The sequence below is a fragment of the Colias philodice genome, chromosome 1 (genome assembly GCF_061535455.1).
Source record: "Colias philodice isolate Cphi_HAF_F1 chromosome 1, ilColPhil1 Martin Lab GWU primary, whole genome shotgun sequence".
NCBI classification, from domain to species: domain Eukaryota; kingdom Metazoa; phylum Arthropoda; class Insecta; order Lepidoptera; family Pieridae; genus Colias; species Colias philodice.
This window is the reverse complement of record NC_143086.1, coordinates 4,915,872-4,938,926: the sequence shown is the minus strand read 5'-3', so window position 1 is coordinate 4,938,926 and position 23,055 is coordinate 4,915,872. Positions and strand designations below refer to the sequence as shown.

At 33.4% G+C, this 23,055-nt stretch overlaps 1 protein-coding gene across 3 annotated transcripts in view; it reads left to right on the top strand.

The window, feature by feature from the left end:
* Positions 1–14,326: 14,326 nt before the first annotated feature.
* Positions 14,327–23,055, top strand: part of LOC149491108 (UDP-N-acetylglucosamine--peptide N-acetylglucosaminyltransferase 110 kDa subunit-like) — a 31,543-nt gene continuing 22,814 nt past the window's right edge. For 2 of the 3 annotated variants that reach the window (XR_016316505.1, XM_089702607.1), the window contains exon 1: positions 14,327–15,026. Coding sequence is in view for 2 of the 3 variants with exons in the window: in XM_089702607.1 (XP_089558733.1) it covers positions 14,908–15,026 (119 nt within the window). In the remaining variant the exon portion in view is untranslated. The remainder of the gene's footprint in view (positions 15,027–23,055) is intronic. The other variant, XM_089702522.1, reaches the window with a different exon arrangement.

The window sequence follows — 23,055 nt, the reverse complement described above, 5'->3', positions numbered from 1 at the left end:
TTTTTCTTTTTTATTATTCACATTTGGTTATAGCATTACACGTAAAATAGCTTTGTAGAGCATATGATTAGAAGTATAACATATTATTGTTTAAAATAACGCAAGGTGAGACTGCAATTTTAAGGAATGGGGGAGTACGAAACGACTTCAAATTAAATGGAAATTAGGTCGTTGCTTATATTATCGCTCGTGTATTTTCTGAATTTAAATTTTAAGGTCTTATTCTATATTATCAACACTAAACAAATTGAAAGTACCTACATTAGGTACTTTATTAAAATGTATATAAACAGCATGTGAATAAATTTGTGACTATTTAATAAGCATGTAAGGTAGGTTAAATATTTCTATGATAATGTTCTAAAAATATTAATATTGGTTAATAAAAATCACTTTTAGTAAGTCTTATTTTAATTGCCGTTAAACAAAATTAATATTATGATGAAAAGAATTTCAGGTCAACTTAATTAAAGATAGAGCGATAGAATTGTAAATAAAAACCGGTTGTTATGGTCAAGCTAAAACTTCGTTAAATCAAGAAAAAATGTTGTGTGGTTTTATGAAACCACGGTAAAAGTGAAACTGTTCGAACGGTTCCAAACACTGCTTTGTGTAGCGCATGTCGCGTGACGGTCGGCTCCCGAGTAGGTATACCTACTCTGCAGCCGCGATACACGCGACATGCGCTACACAGACCAAAAAGTTTGAGACGATGTAATAAAAGTTTCACTTTAAAAAGATTTATCCTTAATCCAATTAAAGCTCCTTTTCTCGCATGAAGCAATAAATTCAATTGGTCTTTATGTCTTTATCTAGTAGAGACAGAAATTTGCGACGAAATTAACTTACCGCTTTGGTATGGGAATTAATAATTGGAATTTCTAAGAAATGGGTAACTCTAACAATGGATTTAATTAATAACGTGGAAGTCTTATATACTTTGATCACAAAGCATATTTAGAGAAATACGTTAATATGTACAATGTATAATCGAAGTAGTTATCTACGTTATATTATAGACCAAACTAGGCTAAGATACCATAGGTATGGTCATTTCTAGTTTAGTAGTTTTGTCTTTTTTAATTCTTGAAATATTTTCTGTTTTAATTGTTGTTATTTAGGTGAATATAATAAAAAAAAAATTTGGAAAATCCAAAAGTGCACGCCTCATAATTTTTTTAAAATAAATATTTATTAATTATTATTTTTGTTTATTTAATAACAATTAAACCACATCGAATCAGACCCTGAAAAATGAAAGGGTTCTATTCCTGAGCATACTCAAGCGTAAGAGAAAAAAAAGACTCGATTAGTAAAGTATTTCGGTCGCTATCGTGTTAACAAGAAAAAGGATCCGCACATACAGACACACGGACGTCTAAGGCAGAACTTTTTTAAACTGTTTTTTAACTAGTTTAAATAACAAAAATGACATCAAAAATATCATGAACGTTAAAAATAGTGTTTTTTCTTAATATGTGTGTGTATGTATTATCTTACAAGTGCAATGTATGATACATAAAGACATTTTAAGTTTGAAAAATCAGATGTTTTGCGCGAAGTGACAGTAGTACCCACCTCAACGCTTCGCTTATGAGGCGTGCAATAAACATAGCAAACTCAAACATTCGAAGCAATAATAATAATATTATTTGTAACCTATATACCTACAAACATTTATGTTGTGTAATTTCACCTGGCAGCCAATAAAAATATAAGATAGAAAATAACAGTTTAGACCAGGGTTCAAACTGTCCTTGGCAGTGCTTCTTCAATTTAATTATAACTAGCAACGTTTCTGTCAAAAACGTATGAATGTTGGCAAGTGAGCGATCCACCGCTTCTCGATATAAATAACTGGGACATTGAAAAATTTCGTGACGTACATTAATGAGAGACGGTGGGAAATTATTGCTCTAATTTGGTGATCTTTATATTGCTATATTTCATTTGAATGTTCGTGAAGTTGGTATCGGTAGACGGTATTGTCAAAATGTGGCACATCATCAGTCATTATTATAATATTGAGGACTTAATCATACATTTTAAAGATAATTAACTCTCATGATGAAAAACATTTATAGGGACAATAAGGGCTTTGGGTTGTTATAAATGTACCTATAACATGTATTTGTGTTTTATTCCTGATTCTAACCAGTCTTTTTTAGACGGCGGCGCTAAAAATATACATCGTTTTGACAAATATAGATCATAATATTTTGCTTTGCGTAATAGTTTGCTTGCGTACAATGTGTAACCATCGTTACACTTCTGAATAATCTTAAAACAAGGTAATGCACAATTACCATAATCCAGATATAGTTTTTTCCGAATACACGGGAAAAACGTACTTCTTGCGCAAGACCTTAGATCTATAATAGTGACAATATGTTTAATATAAGTAATAGTATATCAAAGTAATCACACTGAGAGATAAGGAAACTTGGATGCGCCGTATCTTTTGGCAACCTGGTGATCAAAGAGATTCCAAATAATTTGCTAAGCATCGTTCGTGTTTATTTAGTATTGTTTATAACGGTTTTATATCATACAACACATGCTTCAATCGTAATTCTATTTGCATATACTTTTAATTTCAGAAGTATTTTTAGCGATTAGTATTTATTTAAGCAACTGCAATGGTTTTATAAAGGTTATTTACAGATTTTTAACATCCGATGTAAAAAAATTGTATAAAACATAATACAAATATTTTATTCTGATGATTATCGCGTGGTTTGTACGTAAATACTGAATAACATTTAACTGAAAATATTATTCATTCGCGAAATTTTTAGCATTGCGTAAACAAGTTTCGGAACAATGAAAATGAGAATAAAAGTATATAATATTTATTTAAAAGTAACAAAAGAGGCCGTGTTCATTGTTTGTGTAGTTATATTATATTGCCTTAAGATATTTAGAGTAATGGCGAAATACATTAAAACCTTAATGAAGCTGAAATAGAAGATAATTAATGCTAAAAATATTATGAATTTCGAAATAGGTCATATTGAGTCCTCGCTTCAGGGTAGTTTCTGAGACAAATAACGAATGCTGAATTAAATTAATGTTAGTGAGAATGAGTATAATAATATGAAGAAAATAATGCAACTGCTCATATAACGATTGTTGCTGATGCTTGGTTTTTAAGCTATTGCAAAGCTTCTATCGCGGACGGAGGTAGAAGCTGCAGTAGAAGCGGGGACCGAATCCACAAATTCCGTAACGAAAAAACCTCACGCTCCACGAAGGCATAGCATGCAATAGCTTTACCGCGGCAGTCCTCGAGTGCTACAAGTCTTTTTGTTTTAAATAAGTAGGTATTTACTCAGATTATTCTCTGTAAATCTCTCGATTAAATTTTAAGTTGTTTCCTACTTGTATCTAAAAATGATGTTCACACACACATTCTAAACACAAATGATGTACCTATATAGTGCTATCGGTAAGTACCATTTACTTATATTTCTCTGTATTTTGAATCTTGTAATTGTAAAAGCAAAATTGTATTTTGTTGTTTGTTTTTCCTTATTTCATGAAACAACGGAGTTTGTGATATGATTTTTGTAACTGGAGGTAGGAAGCTTGATACTAACATAGGCTACTATTCACCGCTATGAAAACATCTCATTCCAATGGGAATTTCCTTAAACCACGTGGGAGAATCCGCGGTGGAAAGTTAGTAAACTATAATTAAATAAGTCATACAAGCATGTAAGAAAGTTACTGGCTTCTGAACAAATGTTTAATTAGATCAGCGTTATAATGTCACGTTATTATGTCCATAAACTACGTACAGACTGTAAACATTATATAGTTTAGTTATAGAAAGAAATAGAATAGAATTTTTGTGACGCAAAAGAAAGGAACTGAATTAATGAAAATTGGGATAAAAAAAATTGGTTGTCTGAAAAGTCGGTTTACTGACGATAGTTGAACGTGACAACGTCAGATTGTGCTTCTTTGTCGCTCATTCCGCGCTCTCGCTTGCACTTCAAGCCTTACATGGAACGCCTCAGAGCGAGGTAACGCCGCATGAGTCATGTTTTTTCGTGCGTGCAGCCGGCGTTATCGAATTATAAGACGTTGTCACGTCAAAATCTTGCATAAGATCGCTGAATTACAGTAGATGCCTTGGCTTATTCCCTTATAACTTGATATTTCATTTAAAGTTTCTAATCGTAACAAATATGATATTTAGATCTGATAAACTTATAATTTAACTAGTGGTCCGCCCCGGCTTCGCCCGTGGTACCTACATGATCAAACTATCCTATCCTATCTCTCAAGTTGGATCGAACTGCACAGTGCACATGTTGTGCGAATTTTATTATAATCGGTTAAGTGGTTTAGGAGTCCATTGAGGACAAACATTGTGACACGAGATTTATGAGATAATTAACAGCAAAATTGTGTTAGGTACTACAAAAAGGATCTTAATTATTTTCCAAGATAAAATTTTACCTTAATCTTAAACATCAATAAAAGCCGCTATCTATTAAATAGGAACGAGTAATAAAAATAGTAATAGGGAAACCATTAAGCCGTGTACTAATGAGAAAAAAAGAGGTTTCTGTGAAAGAAAGATAGCTTTTGTGTTTGCAACGCTACGGTATATTAATCATTGCGTAAATTGGTATCGCTCTGTAAACCCAGGATTATGGCTAAAGGTGACTTTACTTTGCTTTTTATTAATTAAAAAACAGAACAGAATACGTAATAACTGGCTTAACAATAACTCGATTAATATTGATAAAAGCGAACGTTTGTGTTATATTTATGAGATACTAGCGGTTCGCCCCGGCTTCGCCCGTGGTACATATTTATGTTTTCTTTACATAAGAACCATCCTGGTACTTCAAGGAATATAATAAAAAAAGAATTATCGAAATCGGTCCACCCGTTCTCGAGTTATGAGCGTACCAACACATTTTGCGATTCATTTTTGATTTAAGTATTCGTATGATTGAAATTCGAACAAAAAATTTATTAACAACTACTACTACTATTATAAGTATAAATCCTGCAAGAAGAATGTTGTTTTTTAATTAGAAATCAGAAGGTTCTGTAGTTTAGGAGCTTATCCATCAAAAATAAACAAAAAACTAGTTTCTCAGTAGATACTTATTTGCTAACCAAAGTTGAAAATTTGAAACACACAGACGAGCGTATCATCACTACATAGTATAAAACAAAGTCGCTTTCCCTGTCCCTATGTCCCTATGTCCCTATGTCCCTTTGTACGCTTAAATCTTTGAAACTACGCAACGGATTTTGATGCGGTTTTTTTTAATAGATAGAGTGATTCAAGAGGAAGGTTTATATGTATAATAAGATCCATTAAGTAGTGGAGAAGTACTGTTATTTTTGAGGTTTCTAATGTGATGTCGTAAAAAATTACATTTATTCCGCTTACATTGCAAACGCAGGCTGAACCCTACGAGTTTTATCAAAATAATGTACTAAGTATTATACACATTGAAAAGGTCTACAGAAAAGTCCGCGATGGTATATGTCTATCTCTTATGGATAACCCACAATAACTTTTTTTTGTCATTTACTTTTTACGACAAATAATGGCTAATTTTCGAAGCGATTTTAACCAATACTGCATTAATCCTTAACCAATTAAATACCATGGATACATTGTTCATTTAATATAGATCTATATGGCCCTTTACACCGTATGATTTAAGTGAATATTTTCGAAGATATTACAGATTTAAAAATTGCAGGACGTAGCGTTTGCGGCCGCCCGGCTATGTATTTTATACCCGTGCGATGCCGGAGGCCGGAGCGGGCCGCTATATTTTTATACCTATACAACGTTCACAATTAGTATCAGCATTGCACCCGTGCGAAGCCGGGGCGGGTCGCTAGTATATTATAATTAGGGATGTAACGATACCGATACCGATACCGATATATCGGCCGATATATCGGCAAGCCGATATATCGGTATCGCCGATAATAAATCAACCGATACCGATATTTTTTTTATTAAATTCTTTCTTTTCTTTTATGTTTTTGCATTGTATTCATTCATATTGTTTTATTTCTGTTTCTGTAATAGTGTTAAGGAAGAGCGGAACCTCCTGACACAAGCATTTTATTTGCTTACTAGGAGTGTTCCAATCACAAATTTGTTTATGTAAAGGAAAGAAAGAAATAATTTTGAATTTTTTTAATTTTTAACGTGATAACGTTTTTAAAATCGTTTTAGTCGGGTGACATGTTCATAAACTTGTGTCACACCAAAACCTCACGAGCGCGATCGCAGGTATAACGAGAGAGAGACGGACCGATCTCCCGTTTCATCTCGAGCGCTGCCACTGCATTATGTTATCACGTAAACATCTCGATCGTAAACCTACTTTACAAACAACCAATTTTTTTGATATCAAATAATTCAAAAATCCGCGCCCAATGAACGACGCGGGAGGCCGCCCGCGCGTGCGCACTTTGTTTTCTGAAAAAACTCTACCAATTATAGTAAACTTTTATTAGTTACTGATTGTATGTGTATTACTTAAAGTTTAACTGACTTCGTAAAATAATAATACTAAAATAAATGGTTTTGTTGTTTTTTGATTTGGCATTTTTATTTAAAAGAATACGATTAACAGTTGTCTCTGTTAAATGTTGGTAACTTTTTATGCATAATTATTTATTTTTCTACCAAGCCATCGATATCGGTATCGGTATCGGTATCGCCGATACATTACTACAAATATCGGTATCGGTATCGTATCGGCAAAATCATGTATCGTTACATCCCTAATTATAATATTTATGTGATAGCAGGAATAGCGAATATGCAAATTTCTCTCAGACTGAAAGGCGGTTCAACTTATAAGAGCATTTACTCGTAGTTTTAGCAAAGTTTCAATTTGATACTTGCAGGTTATTTCAGTTGAATGTGAAAACCCTTTTATTTTAGATTACATTTATAGAAGAAAATCTATATCTGTTAGTTATTTTAACAGGTTACCTATGTAATTTATATTTAGGAATATACATTTGAATCGTGACGACAAAATTCTAGTAAGCAAAATTTAATTTATACCAAGACTTCAGATGTGTCGAGAAAGCACATCTTTTTTACTAAAATTAAACTGCTTATAGCTTTGACATTAATTATGCCAAGTAAAAGGCGTTCAAAGCGACTGAAGATGATTAAAATTAAAATATGAATTAATTACGTAGGTATATTTATCTTCACACACCCGTCTATCATTATGTTTCTCGTACTAATGAGCTAGTAGGAATTGAGATCAGTCAAGTGGATTGTATAATAATAAAGACGTATTCCAGCTTAATGCTTAACAGCTTATTCCCTTATATATTTCTAAATAAACTTAACCGTAGTGGTTATGAAACATACCTATAGATTTAACTATACTAATATGAAGTTATATGTAACTAGCTGTGCCCTGCGGTTTTACCCGCAGTGCGCCACTCCTGTTGGTCTTAGCGTGATGATATATTATAGCTTATAATAGCCTTCCTCGATAAATGGGCTATCTAACACCGAAAGAATTTTTCAAATTGGACCAGTAGTTACTGAGATTAGTGCGTTCAAACAAACAAACAAACTCTTCAGCTTTATAATATTAGTATAGATATGAATTCTTGATATTGGACGTCTTTTATGATTCCGTGAATACATTGTTCTTTAATATACGTTGTGTAGGTTGGAACTTATAAATCATTTTAGGTATATTTTTAGCTCTTGTCTTGACCCATTTAAGCTTAAGAAAGTTTAATCAATATTAGTGCAAACGACGACTTCTGGACTGCAATAATTAAAATTTAAATAAAAATAACTACGTTAAAAAAACAGAAAAGTAAAAAATAAAAAAGATTTGATACTATTAACTAATACATGTTATTTAGATGTGCAATTTACTAAATAGCTGAAGTCGGTGGACGGTCGAATTGAGAACCTCCTTCTTTTTTAAATTCGGTTAAAAATTCCTAGTAACACTTTAACCGAATACTGAATTCATAAAAACAATACATAATTGAAAAAGTTTGTATACAAACAAGCTTATCCTAGACAGACAAAATCCTCGCTTTTGGCAAACTAAAACCAAAAAGCAAAATAAAAAATCTTGTGAGATGCGAATTGAGTGCATGGATTTATTTACCGCCCCGAAAAATTCGTTTCGCAAATAGTCCATTGAATGAGTCCCTCCAAGGGGGGTCTAGAGTGCGTGAGTTAGTAACGTAAGATGTTTCTTCGGAAACATGTCAAGAGTCCCTAGGTAATAAACATACTAAAACCCCGGGACACTAGGAGGAGCCCCGGAGTGGGGGGAGGGGGGGAATGGGTCCATTTTTTCATTTTTCGCTTAAATCTCAAAAACGGTACATGTTAGAGAAAAACTTTCAAGGAAAAGTTGAAAGGCCATAAAATTATCTACAAGTTGTACCTGAATCATTTTTTCCTATATCCTACCGTTTCTGAGTTATACGCAGTAAAAAATGATTTTGACCCGAAACAATTTCCCCATACCGATCAAAAAATATTTCTTTCTTCCAAAAAACTCAAATGTGCAACTTGTGACCGGTACTGATAGATTGCTCTTAATTAGGTCCATAATTGGTAAAATAAACACATTCCTCCATGGAAGCCTTTAGGAGGAATCGATTGTCAAAATATTTTATTAGGGCAGTTTGAGTTACTGAACTTGATCTTTTTATTTTTTTCTTACAAAAAACTCAAAAGTGCAACTTGTGACCGGTACAGATAGATTGCTCATAATTAGGTCTATCATTGATAAAAATACCAGATTCCACCACGGAGGCGTTTACGGGGAATTGAATTTTATCAGGGTAGTTACGATACTTGAACTTTTTATTTTTTTTCTTCCAAAAAACTCAAAAGTGCAACTTGTGACCGGTACAGATAGATTGCTCATAATTAGGTCTATCATTGGTAAAATAAACACATTCCTCCATGGAAGCCTTTAGGAGGAATCGATTGTCAAAATATTATATTAGGGCAGTTTGAGTTACTGAACTTGATCTTTTTATTTTTTTCTTCCAAAAAACACAAAAGTGCAACTTGTGACCAGTACTGATAGATTGCTCTTAATTAGGTCTATCATTGATAAAAATACCAGATTCCACCACGGAAGCGTTTACGGGGAATTGAATTTTATCAGGGTAGTTACGATACTTGAACTTTTTATTTTTTTTCTTCCAAAAAACTCAAAAGTGCAACTTGTGACCGGTACAGATAGATTGCTCATAATTAGGTCTATCATTGATAAAAATACCAGATTCCACCATGGAGGCGTTTACGGGGAATTGAATTTTATTAGGGTAGTTAGTTAAAAAGTTCAAGAATCGTAACTACCATAATAAAATTCAATACCTCCTAAACGCCTCCATGGTGGAATCTGGTTTTTTTATCAATGATAGACCTAATTATGAGCAATCTATCGGTACCGGTCACAAGTTGCACTTTTGAGTTTTTTGGAAGAAAAAAAATAAAAAGTTTAAGTATCGTAACTACTCTAATAAAATTCAATTCCCCGTAAACGCCTCCGTGGTGGAATCTAGTATTTTTATCAATGATAGACCTAATTATGAGCAATCTATCTGTACCGGTCACAAGTTGCACTTTTGAGTTTTTTGGAAGAAAAAATAAAAAGATCAAGTTCAGTAACTCAAACTACCCTAATATAATATTTTGACAATCGATTTCTCCTAAAGGCTTCCATGGAGGAATGTGTTTATTTTACCAATTATAGACCTAATTAAGAGCAATCTATCAGTACCGGTCACAAGTTGCACTTTTGAGTTTTTTGGAAGAAAAAAATAAAAATATCAAGTTCAGTAACTCAAACTGCCCTAATATAATATTTTGACAATCGATTCCTCCTAAAGGCTTCCATGGAGGAATGTGTTTATTTTACCAATGATAGACCTAATTATGAGCAATCTATCTGTACCGGTCACAAGTTGCACTTTTGAGTTTTTTGGAAGAAAAAAAATAAAAAGTTCAAGTATCGTAACTACCCTGATAAAATTCAATTCCCCGTAAACGCCTCCGTGGTGGAATTTGGTATTTTTATCAATGATAGACCTAATTATGAGCAATCTATCTGTACCGGTCACAAGTTGCACTTTTGAGTTTTTTGGAAGAAAAAAATAAAAAGATCAAGTTCAGTAACTCAAACTGCCCTAATATAATATTTTGACAATCGATTCCTCCTAAAGGCTTCCATGGAGGAAAGTGTTTATTTTACCAATTATAGACCTAATTAAGAGCAATCTATCAGTACCGGTCACAAGTTGCACATTTGAGTTTTTTGGAAGAAAGAAATATTTTTTGATCGGTATGGGGAAATTATTTGAGCCAAAATCATTTTTTACTGCGTATAACTCAGAAACGGTAGGATATAGGAAAAAATGATTTAGGTACAACTTGTAGATAATTTTATGGCCTTTCAACTTTTCATTGAAAGTTTTTCTCTAACATGTACCGTTTTTGAGATTTAAGCGAAAAATGAAAAAATGGACCCATTCCCCCCCTCCCCCCACTCCGGGGCTCCTCCTAGTGTCCCGGGGTTTTAGTATGTTTATTACCTAGGGACTCTTGACATGTTTCCGAAGAAACATCTTACGTTACTAACTCACGCACTCTAGAACTTTTTATTCAATGGACTAAAAGCGGATTAAAAACCATGGACTTAGGATTACATTGAAGTATATTTGTGAAAAATATTATTTTAATACTTCTTATGTTATTTTTCATGTTACAAGTTATTATGGTGACACCAATATAATTTATTTCTTGAGAACTCAGAGGCACGAAAAGTTAAATCCAATAAATGAAATTAAATCATCCTTGCTTACCATAAGTATAGAAGGTTATTTATATCTGATCTAAGTCCCGTAGCAAGTTTATAATAATCATACATAGCTACAAGGCACTAAATCAGAAGTTGCCTGCCTTTTCTATTGGACGGCATACACTAATACTCATCTGAACACATTATTGTCACACACAGGGTTTAAAAATAATATTATAATAAAAATAAAATTCCATCCTAGCTTTACATTACGTAAATCAAAGACTCAATTTATATAAAAGCTTTTTTATTCCTAAATCACAATGCTTCGATATTTATAAACGAACAAAGCGAATACTTTCTCATTCACAGACAAATCTGAAATACGCATTAACCTTTAAAGGAACCAAACAAACGTATGTTCGAAACCCTCTATCGATCAACATTCATGAATAATTAGATATTCATTTCTTTCGATGTTATTGAATAACATTATGAAAGTTCAACTAATATAGTGCTCTTTCATTGAGAAAAATCACACACGTGTACTCGTAACTCTCTTAACAAGTATTGGAAAAAATGTAGATTGCAACTAATTTTACATTTAAGAAAAATTTCCTCTGCGGATGATATTACTGCTGTAAGTCCCTCGGGCCTTACAAGTATTAAGCTTTAGTTATTTAAAACAGAAATTATAAGATGACTATTTTATATACATACTTCCATACCTATATTTAAGACTTCGTCTTCTTCTTGACGTCTGTTCATACATTAGATTGTTTCATAGCAGACGTCTTAAATAAGAAGAAGAATGTGAACCTAAGTAGGTAGGTACTTATAGTTGGTTAGAAGCCTTCCTCTTAGCCTTTATGATTTATTCTATTTTATATTGAATGTAAAACTAATTAGAACAAATGAAAAACGTACATTATAAAGTTACGGAAATATGCATCAGATGCATCACAAGGGAAGTTCACTTAGTCAAACACAAAAGGGATGCTAAACCCACGCAAGTTTCGATCTCTTTGAGTTTGAATAGAGTTTAATCTTCCTCTCAAACACCGATTATACTAAACTTTTCATCTGTATTCAAATCGTGGTGCAATACCATAAGTTTTATGGGATTTTTAATTTCTATTTTAGCATATTTTATGGTTTGAATTACACAATTTGTTTTCAGCCATTCTCGGTATGTTTTTCCACATCTATTTTCTATTATGTACTCCTATAAAAGTGGTAAATATGCGATTCCAGAATGGAAGGGATTACCTGCCTGGGTTTGAATCACAATGGAGAAAGGCTAAATTATTGAAAGAGATGAAAATGCTTGTGCTCTTTATTCTAAACGCTTTATATTCTATTACATACAATTTGAGGTTCTAGTATAAATTACGCATTTGGTGAACCGTTTATAGATTTCCAATTTGAAGCGAATTACACCGGATCAGTTTACATTTTCGCACAAAGCCAATACCATGAAATCCATGTCACTTCAAAGTAAACTGTATCTAAGCGTATACCTAAAATTATTGGATTTCGATGCCAGCAAATGCTCTTCAAAACACGGTAGATGTTTAGCCCATGATTCCATTTGCCTCAGCGCATAATTTGATTTCTTCCCTATCGGCACGTGTCTACCAATAAATGACTTTTCCTTTAAAATTTTTCGTAGCAAAAGGTCATAGTTTTTTTTAAACTTATATATATTTATTAATTGTGATCTTTATTTTACTGTTCAACGAAAAACTGCACTAATTAATAACACAAGCAATGTAATTTGATCCCAATAACAAGAAAAATAGTCATTAGTCTCATACGTTCGTAATGCGTAATTAATAACAGAAGATCTCTAATTAAGATAGAATAACAATACAATAATCGCACTTGAGCGTCGTTAAACTGAAGACAAACCCCTCGTTACATGTAACCGAATCCATTATAAATTTAAAGCAACAATTCCATGGTTTGGTTAACGTTTAGTAGGTCAGTGGGTCATCAGGAGTTACCTTTGTCACTTGTCAAAGCAATCGTATGGACATGCTCTTTGAACAATGCTTTTACACGTGTGTAATTTCATGCTGAAACTAATTAATTGTTGTAATAACGACTATGTAATAACAATATAAGTGTGTGAAAAGGTTGGGCATATAATTGTATGCCCAACCTTTTCACACACTTATATTTGCTGCGCCTGTATGTTAAGCTCGTAACTGTAACTGGCTCTTTTAGACTCGAATTTGACCGTCTTTAACGAATAGATTTAACTCAAACTTTGTACACTTATCAAGTATGGATGACAATACAATAATTAAATAAGTTTATCTAATTAATTATACCTTTCGAATACTAAAAATTGTTAAAATATTAGTTTTTATATTCGTAATTGACGTTGAATATATCATTAAACCGTCATTTTTAGTTATTTACAATATTTAAGATTATGTGTGCCATGAGTTCAAAATGGCCGCGCCTGGACTCCGAACTGGAACGTTCATAATCCTTGTAAACTTTGATACATTGCATAGTATTTTCTTCTGTTACATTGTACGTGAGAAACAAACTGAGACTGCTAGGTACATTCATTATTTAACCTGCCACTTGAAGCACTATACCCAGAGCGTTGCAAGCTATTATATCAACTGTATTTTATGTTTTTATATTTCACCGTACTGTTATGAATGAATGATTTTTGTTGAGATCTTGTTGAGAATGTCGATTTCAATATTGAACTTGCATTTCAGCAAAGCGAAGAATTCTCAGAAAATAGACATAAGAAAAATAGATGGAAATCCCCTTGTTCTATATTTGGATTCAAAGTAAATTGTATCAGGTATTGTACCTTTATTGACAGTAATTGTATCACGCGCTTCTAAAATTACATAGACGGCATTACGTAATCAAAGCACTATATACTATGGCACATACCCTAATAGCTTTGAGTTGTATGCATCAGACACTAGAATCTTGATGATAGAGTTCAGAATCTGTAAAGGCATGCTGTAATACCTCGTTAGTACTAAATTACTAAACTATTTAGTTCGAATTGTAAAGAGTAATAAACTACACAGTATTACTAAAGACTTTATAAATAACAAGAATATCAAAACCGTATCCCTTAAATTAATTAATTTATAAATTTTTCTAAACTCCCGAGACCTTTCCATAAAATTTCCATTAAAACGCCTTCATGCTTCTATTTATAGAGAGCTTAATAATGAATTAAAATTTGATGTTATAGTTTCCTTAATAATAATAATTATACGTTTAATTTAACATGAAGTATAAGCGAATTCGTCGCCTCAATGAGCACTACGACCATTAGTATGTTGCAATTTCAGCAGTTTCAAATCTGATTTTAACATTGGACTTACAATTTTAATAATTTAGTGGTTTGTGCAAAAGTGCGTCTTATTCGTAAGGTGGAGAGTATAAATTTATTATTCTCGACGGTTGCGCAGAGTACAGTCGTGAAGGGAAGTACTCTTAGAGGGATTTCTGAAAGCTCGTAGCGTTCGGAACCAGCAGCAGTCGTGCCCAGCGCCCGCCGCGTCTAGCCGCTTTCACTCACAATCGATATTCGCGAACACGCTTTTATTAACACGTAAACATGACGACTGTTTAAAAGTTTTACAGCGTACCTACATGATTGAAATACATCATGTCTTCCACGTTGTGACAGCATAAAATTTAAATGGCTCGAGCGGCTGACACTCTTTTTAAATTTCAAACTAATATTTGAATTTCGCATAAGTTTTAGAACATTAATGACGTACGCATCCCCAGACAATGGCGGGCTTGTGTTTAATTTTGAATTAGAATTTTTATATTAGCTTGAACTTTTATATTAGCAGAATTTATCTTATTTAATATTCACGTTTAGATAATCCTAAAATAGTAATTAAATCACACAAGGAGCCGAATTTTCAAATTCACTATTCCTAAAAATGGCGTATTTTCAAGACAAATTTGATTGATCCAGTCCCATGATTCGAATTCCCGCGGTTAGCGCGCGCGGCTGAAGGTCGGCGCTTGCGTCGTCGTTGGCACTGCGCGGGCGCGTGCAGTCGATGTAAGCGGGCACTGGGGACATGACCGTGTTATGGATTACCAATGCGTCGTCGTGTACACGGTCATCAACATCGCGTCGCCGAAACTCGCGTCCCAAGCGGCGGACTTTTCGAATGGTTGCGTCGACTGGATTAAGAATAAAATTAAAAGGTAGGTATGGTAGTTTTGTTGGGAAATATGTCTAAATTGAATTGATTTTTTGGGGAATTTTTTTTTTGTTTTTTTTTTTGTATTGGAGCGCTGTAAAACGGCTCTAATCACAAACGGGTCAAATATGTTACGTTATACTTCCGGACAAAACAGCTTATAATTTTTAAGGACTAATTAAGGGTTTTTTAATTGAGTACTTACCTATTATTTCAGTCTGAAACTATACTCAAAAACCATACAGAAACATTTTCTTGTAACTGATATAAGCTTTCTCAAATCTTTATAAAATCAATTGTTAATTCAGAAACCGGCCTTTATAGTAGGGGAGCCCATAATGCTAAATGTGGATTTACTCGAGCGTCACGGGAACCTTAGAATTAGTAGATTAGACCATAGCGAGAAAAAAAGGTCCTATAATGTTTTCACTTTTAGCGGTGGGGAAGGGTTTTTTTATTTTTTTTTAATTTAAAAAAGAAAAAAATTGGCTTGGAAATACTCAAGCGCGTTAGATATTGATATTTTACATGCTCCAGGACGTCACTGAAATAAAATATACATTAATCTGAATATTTAAGTGGCGATTTAATCGCTATGAAGAAAGGGTAAAAAATTAAAGTAATATTATTCGAGCGAGTCAGATTAATATATGGGGGGGTTAATTACAATACAAGAAGTCCCCATTTCGCTAATCTGACGATTCGAGCTCAACCTTAGGGAATTATGGATTTTTCAAAAGCGCACCCACCAACCATAACTGCTCATATTGACTAGAGGTACTAATGAATAGCTAAGGTACCTTCCCTTATAGTAATCTGACGCGCTCGAGTAAATCCCAAAATCCCCTCTTGGGCTCCCCTACTATTAGTATTTAATACGAATAACGAACATGAAGCTTAAACCCGTTGATAAAAATAAAAAAGAAATTAAAAGCAAAAAAGCATTGTTTGTACAACAAAATAAAAAGGACGCTTAATTTATTATATCGATCCATGTTTTCCTGAAACTGTATTTAAACCGTGGCTAAATACCGTACAAGTTTGTATGAATAAAATATGTGACTATAACAGGTGATGGCTATCAAGAATGCTACGGACAAATAATTGCTATGCTATTATCCAGCGATCTATCGAAATTATAAAATGTTCTAGAATTTTTATTTAGTTTTTCGATGCAAATTTTAAAAGCAAGTCATCGTTGAAAAATCTTTAAAGCTAATCGTTTTTACTTCTCATTGCCGTCATTTATTTCTCATCATTATTTTACAAAATGGTTGTTTTGCAAAATTAAAAATAATATTATTTACATTTTATATGCGTTACTTCGCAATAAAATGAATTTTAACTAGCAAGGGAATTTGGATGAAAACGAATTTAAGTTTTTCAGGCAACTCTATTTAGTACTACTCAATATACTTATTATAAGATGTGTCTAAGATCTAAGGTAAATATTTGGCAGATGAATTGTAAAAAATAATAAACACGTTTCAGGAATTTTGTAACACTTTTTTACAAAAAGTAAAACTGAATGTCAAGGTAATAACTAAATAATAACCTACGTATAAAAATCAATATTACATTCAACTTGCATTCAACGGAAATATATTACTTTTAAACTATTTTAAAATGAATGTAATGATTTCCTTTCATAAGCGATAATAACTGAGAACCAAATCATTAAATATTCGTATATTTAGTTCTCGTAAAAGAGATATATCAAAACAATTCGCTATAGTTAGTAGTTGTTGCAAACTTATAAAGGTTAAGATGGAATCAACTCGGATTATTATATTTTAAAGGTGAAAAGGTTTTCGCACCTTACTTTTTGACACTCGAGGGATTAACCTTATCAATCTTTGGAAATAAAGCCATGAGCTATGGGAATATTTATTAATATTGTAAAATAAGAAATAATTGCCACTAATATTATAAAGTTGAAAAGTTTGTTTGTTTGAACGCGCTAATCTCAGGAACTTCTGGCCCGATTTGAAAAATTCTTTCAGTGTTAGATAGTCCATTTATCGAGGAAGGTTAATCCATACTAATATTATAAATGCGAAAGTAACTCTGTCTGTCTGTCTGTTACTCAATCACGCCTTAACTACTGAACCAATTTGCATGAAATTTGGTATAGAGATATTTAGATACCCGAGAAAGGACATAGGCTATTTTTTATCCCGGGAAATAGGATAGGTTTTATCCCGGAAATCCCACGGGAACGGGAACTATGCGGGTTTTTCTTGGACTGCGCGGGCGAAGCTGCGGGTGGAAAGCTAGTAGGCTATATATCATCACGCTAAGACTAACAGGACTGGAGATAGTAGTCTAGAGAATGACATTACCTGGGTGTAAGGTCTTATTGCTAAGGAAATTTGCTTTTAAGAGGGGGCATAAAGCAAAATAAAAATATTAAAATTGACTCGATAAAAAAAAATCACCAAGTTAGCTCTAATTTTCACACTTTTTTTCTCGAGATAAAACGTTTGGTTTTGTCACGATAAAAGTGGTTTATCGCAGATAAAACCAAAACTAAAAGTAATTACACAAAATGCTCTGACAAATATCTTGCAAATGTTTTAATATACTTGTTTATGAAAAAAAAAATCATAATAAGTATTACCATGTCAAGTAGAAAACGTAAAAGTGTGAAAATTAGAGCTAACTTGGTGATTTTTTTTTATCGAGTAAATTTTAATATTTTATATTTTTGATTAAACAGAATCGTTGAACATATCATCTAGTTTGATATATGTTTTATTTTTTAGATTTGGTCTTGAATATTACACGTATCATCTAATAGAAGATTGGTTATTTTGCTTTATGCGCCCTCCGAAGCCGTAAGCTAGACGTAACGTTTTTTACGTAAATGTGAAATTAATATAATTACTTATAATAAATGTAAATATTATATTTCTTTCTTTAAAAAACTACTCCTAACATAATGAATACATTGAAAACTTCGCAGATATTTTACTTCTACTTCACAATAGAAGAACCCCTGAGAATTTATATTAGACGACTTGAGAAATATATAACAATAATTTTTCTTTTTAAATTTTATGAAACTTATCAAGAAAATAATGATTCTATAGCTCATGTGTTATGCTGATCTATAATTTCTGTAAAATATTCGTCCAAATCTGTGCAGCAATAATATAGATTAACAAACATACACACATTCATCCTCACAAACTTTTACATTTATAATATCAGTAGGATAATCTTCTTATATATAAAATTCTCGTGTCACAATGTTAGTCTGCATACTCCTCCGAAACGGGTGGACCGATTCTCATGAAATTTTCTGTGCATATCGGGTAAGTCTGAGAATCGGCGAACATCTATTTTTCATATGTACCACGGGCGAAGCCGGGGCGGACCGCTAGTATTATTATAATAATCAATTCTGATTCTGGTATGAGGCAAATATATTTTTTTATAAATAGACTTTAAAGTAATTAAAATTACTTACACCATATGAAAATAATTAAAAATGTGTATAACGTAGCAATTAATCTGTACGCGTATTAATATTATTTTATACTCAACTAGAGGTCCGCCCCGGCTTCGCCCGTGGTACATATTTCGCAATAAAAGGTAGCCTATGTCCTTTCTCGGGTATCAAAATATCTCCATACCAAATTTCATGCAAATTGGTTTAGTAGTTTAGGCGTGATTGAGTAACAGACAGACAGACAGAGTTACTTTCGCATTTATAATATTAGTATGGATGTTGACGTAGAAAATTATAAAAGCAAGTATATTATAAAGATTTATCGTGTATATATATTTTCACCTCAGTACACTTTAAATTCTTATAATATAGGTCAAGGTGAAAATTTATATTAATATTAATAATCCATACTAATATTATAAATGCCAAAGTATTATCTGTCTGTCTGTCTGTTACTCAATCACGCCTTTAAACTACTGAACCATTTTGCATGAAATTTGGTATAGAGATATTTTGATACCCGAGAAAGGACATAGGCTACTTTTTACCCCGGGAAATAGGATAGGTTTTATCCCGGAAATCGCACGGGAACCGAAACTATGCGGGTTTTTCTTTGACTGCGCGGGCGAAGCTGCGGGTGGAAAGCTAGTATTAAATACTTCGATCAGATCGAAATTTATAAACATTTTCAATTACTTGTTTGATTAATTTCTACCCGAATATATTTTTCAAAGTAAATAGAATTTCGATACTTCATGATTGACTCCATACAAATATCAGAAAATGAGATGGAAAAAATATACGATATTTATGAGATAAAAGAAACATAACATTTTAATCTATACTAATATAAATTACTAGCGACCCGCCCCGGCTTCGCACGGGTGCAATGCTGATACTAAATACACTACAGAAAAACTGTGAACGTTGTAGGTATATAAAAACATAGCGGCCCGGCCGGCCGGTACCGCAGCAAACGCTACGTCCCGCAATTTTTAAATCTGTAATATCTTCGAAAATATTCACTTAAATCATACGGTGTAAAGTGCCATATAGATCTATATTAAATGAACAATGTATTGAAGGTATTTAATTGGTTAAGGATTAATGCTGTATTGGTGAAAATCGCTTCGAAAATAAGCTTTTATTTGTCGTAAAAAGTAAATGACAAAAATTTTTTATTGTGGGTTATCCATAAGAGACAGACATATATCATCGCGGACTTTTCTGTAGACCTTTTTAATATGTATAACACTTAGTACATTATTTTGATAAAACTCGTAGGGTTCAGCCTGCGTTTGCAATATAAGCGGAAACAATGTAATTTTTTACGACATCACATTAGAAACCTCAAAAATAACAGTACTTCTCCACTATTTAATGGATGTTATTATACATATAAACCTTCCTCTTGAATCACTCTATCTATTAAAAAAAACCGCATCAAAATCCGTTGCGTAGTTTCAAAGATTTAAGCGTACAAAGGGACATAGGGACATAGGGACAGGGAAAGCGACTTTGTTTTATACTATGTAGTGATAAAGCTGAAGAGTTTGTTTGTTTGAACGCGCTAATCTCACGAACTACTGGTCTGATTTGAAAAATTCTTTCGGTGTTAGATAGCCCATTTATCGAGGAAGGCTATACCATATCATTACGCTAAAGCAAACAATAGTAGAGCAACGCGGGTAAAATCGTGGGGCACAGCTAGTTTAAAGATATGAATCTAAAATGAGAAATAATTTAAAATACGTCTGTATTAGAATATCTGAATCTTACATCACAGTCTTATTTTCAATAAAGGTGGCTAGATAAACAAGAGCTGTCTCTGGCTTCGACTGATAAAGTTTTATCATAATAATTTATATTCCAAAGCTCGATTTACGACAAATAAATATAATTGAAACCGAGAGCTACTTCACGTTGGTAAATTATAGGGATCTTTGTTAGTTCTATTCCATGATATTATAAGTAATGATTAACCTGTGGATTGACCAATACAAAATTCGATCTTCAAAAACGGCATTGTAATACACATGATAAGACGTCAAAGTAAGATGGCATGATTCAACTATCGTGAGCAAAAGAGACAAATAATTTGCTAATTAGCTAAATTTCGATGTACCTATCAGTCTTGGAGCGCTATTATTCTATCTAGTTTGTTCTATAAAGGTAGGTTCACATGTATCATCAAGTAATCGTATCCGTATCAGGCGTACCGTATCGATCCTAAGTGTGGACGTCCATTTTGACCATACAGTATCTCACGACATTAGATTATACATTATTATTAGTACTACTTATACTTATACGCGATCGCGACCATTTTGCGTCCACAATAGCAAACATGCTACGCGACGGAGATCTGATACTCGAAAATGATCAAATGTGGACCCACCTTTATAGGTGTGAAATGATAAATGAAATTATGATACAGACTATAATAGGGAAGTAATACGATATGTAGATCGTTAGTAACATATCCGTGTACAAGTTCAATGCGTTCGTAATTAGTATAGCCTCAGGTAGATGCAGATATTCCGTTTACCTACTGTACTATTACGCTATATATTTTTAACTATACTAGAGAACATACGCTATTCTGTGTGTGTCCGAACTGTAATAGTCGTTATGTTTTCTGAAAACTTCTGATATTTTGCAAATATTGCATAAAGTTTTATTGTATAAGAGAAGATTTTGTCCTAATATAGGTACGTATATCGTACCTATATTCACTACAAAAGATAATTCGGTATTTTATTATCATTTTCATAAAAGGTGTCCAAACCTATATTATTGTTAATAATCCATACTAATAATATTATAAATGCGAAAGTAACTCTGTCTGTCTGTCTGTTACTCAATCACGCCTGAACTACTGAACCAATTTGCATGAAATTTGGTATAGATATATTTTGATACCCGAGAAAGGACATAGGATAGGTTTTATCCCGGAAATCCTACGGGAACGGGTTTTTCTCTGAAAACGCGGGCGAAGCCGCGGGTGGAAAGCTAGTTTCAAATAAAACCAAAAACTCAGTTTCACAAGGAAAACAGTTATTATAATGGCAAGCAAATTCATATTGCAATTTTAAATATTGCTTATAAAACGTTAGAAGCGAAATTTTTAACGTCATCGCAGAAGTCCCTCAGAGCGGGGGCACACGATGCGTTGCGGCGGCGGTGCGGCGCCGGAGCGGTGTCGCTGCGTCGTCTTACATAGAAATATCTGTGGCATGTCACACGATGCGTTCCGGCGCCGCACCGGACTTGTAACCACCAAGACGAGGCGGGGAGGGGTGAATGCGGTGCGACGTCGGAGCGGCACCGCTCAGTTGTTTTGCGTCACAAGGAAGGACACGCTGTGCAACGCTGCTACGACGCCGCTGCGACAGAACAACGTTACGGCGCCGCACCACTCGTGTGCCCACTGACACGGTGAAATCTTTGCGGTGCGGCGCCGCAACGCACCGTGTGCCCGCGCCCTCAGGCAGAATGCTAGTACACAGCCGGATCATGAATAAGTAAGAACCAATCATGAGAATTCTCGACATGTTAACAATTGACTGTTGTAACCTTGAACTACGTGAATGTCACAAAGTTTATGTATTTGCATCGATATGTATAATGTTTCAATGTATCTGATTATCAGCTGCAGCTTTATTCGTGAAAAAAGAAGCTGTGATATTGTCATCTCTGTGCGAAATTTTATTCAGGTCTGATCGGTCGTTTTTGCGTGAAGGAGTCACAAACGTCTATCCTTTCTCATACCGGTCTATAATATGTGGATTGTTTGAAGCTATATGATTGATGTCATATTGTAAGAAGTAACTTTTTCAATCCGCGAAATTAAAGTTCTCTTTTAGTTGAAAATTATTTCTTTTTCTGATCCAAAATTATTACAAGTTCAGACGCACAAAACGAAGATAAAATAAAATAAAAATTGATGATGTTTTGCTATCGGTCAAAATCCTCACAAAGGAGAATATACGTGTTATTCAAATACATTTTTCATAAACATAAATAAAATTTGGACACCTTCGTAAAAAATGAAAATCTATTTATCACAGAATCAACGTCTGCGGTTCGTCATAGTAAATTTATGTACAAATTGAAGTGTTATTCAAAAATTCTCTTCATACTCGGGAATTTTCCTTTTTATATCGCGTATTGTGCGAAAGTGAGAAACGATAACTATCGAATCAGGCTTTCATAAATCTCAGGGTACGATCATAGTTTGTGACTGGTTTACCTCCTCTTGTTGGATTTTACGTAGGTATCTAATATATTTTTTTTTAAGTGAAAGTGTCATCGTAATGCCATCACGTCATGGAGTAAGGCGACGATTTTGGTATCTTCGAATCTTGTAAAATAAGTTACACTTCTGACAAGTGTGCTCGGCACACAGTGCTGTCACGCTCTTTTTCTAAATATAGGAAGGTAGGTACCAAGTAAAAAGCAGTGGTGGCTCAGTGGTGAGGACCTCGGACTTCAAATCAATAAGTCGGGGATTCGAGACCAGGCGAGCATTCAGGAAATAAATTGATTTTTTAATTTATCTGCGCATGTTATAACAACG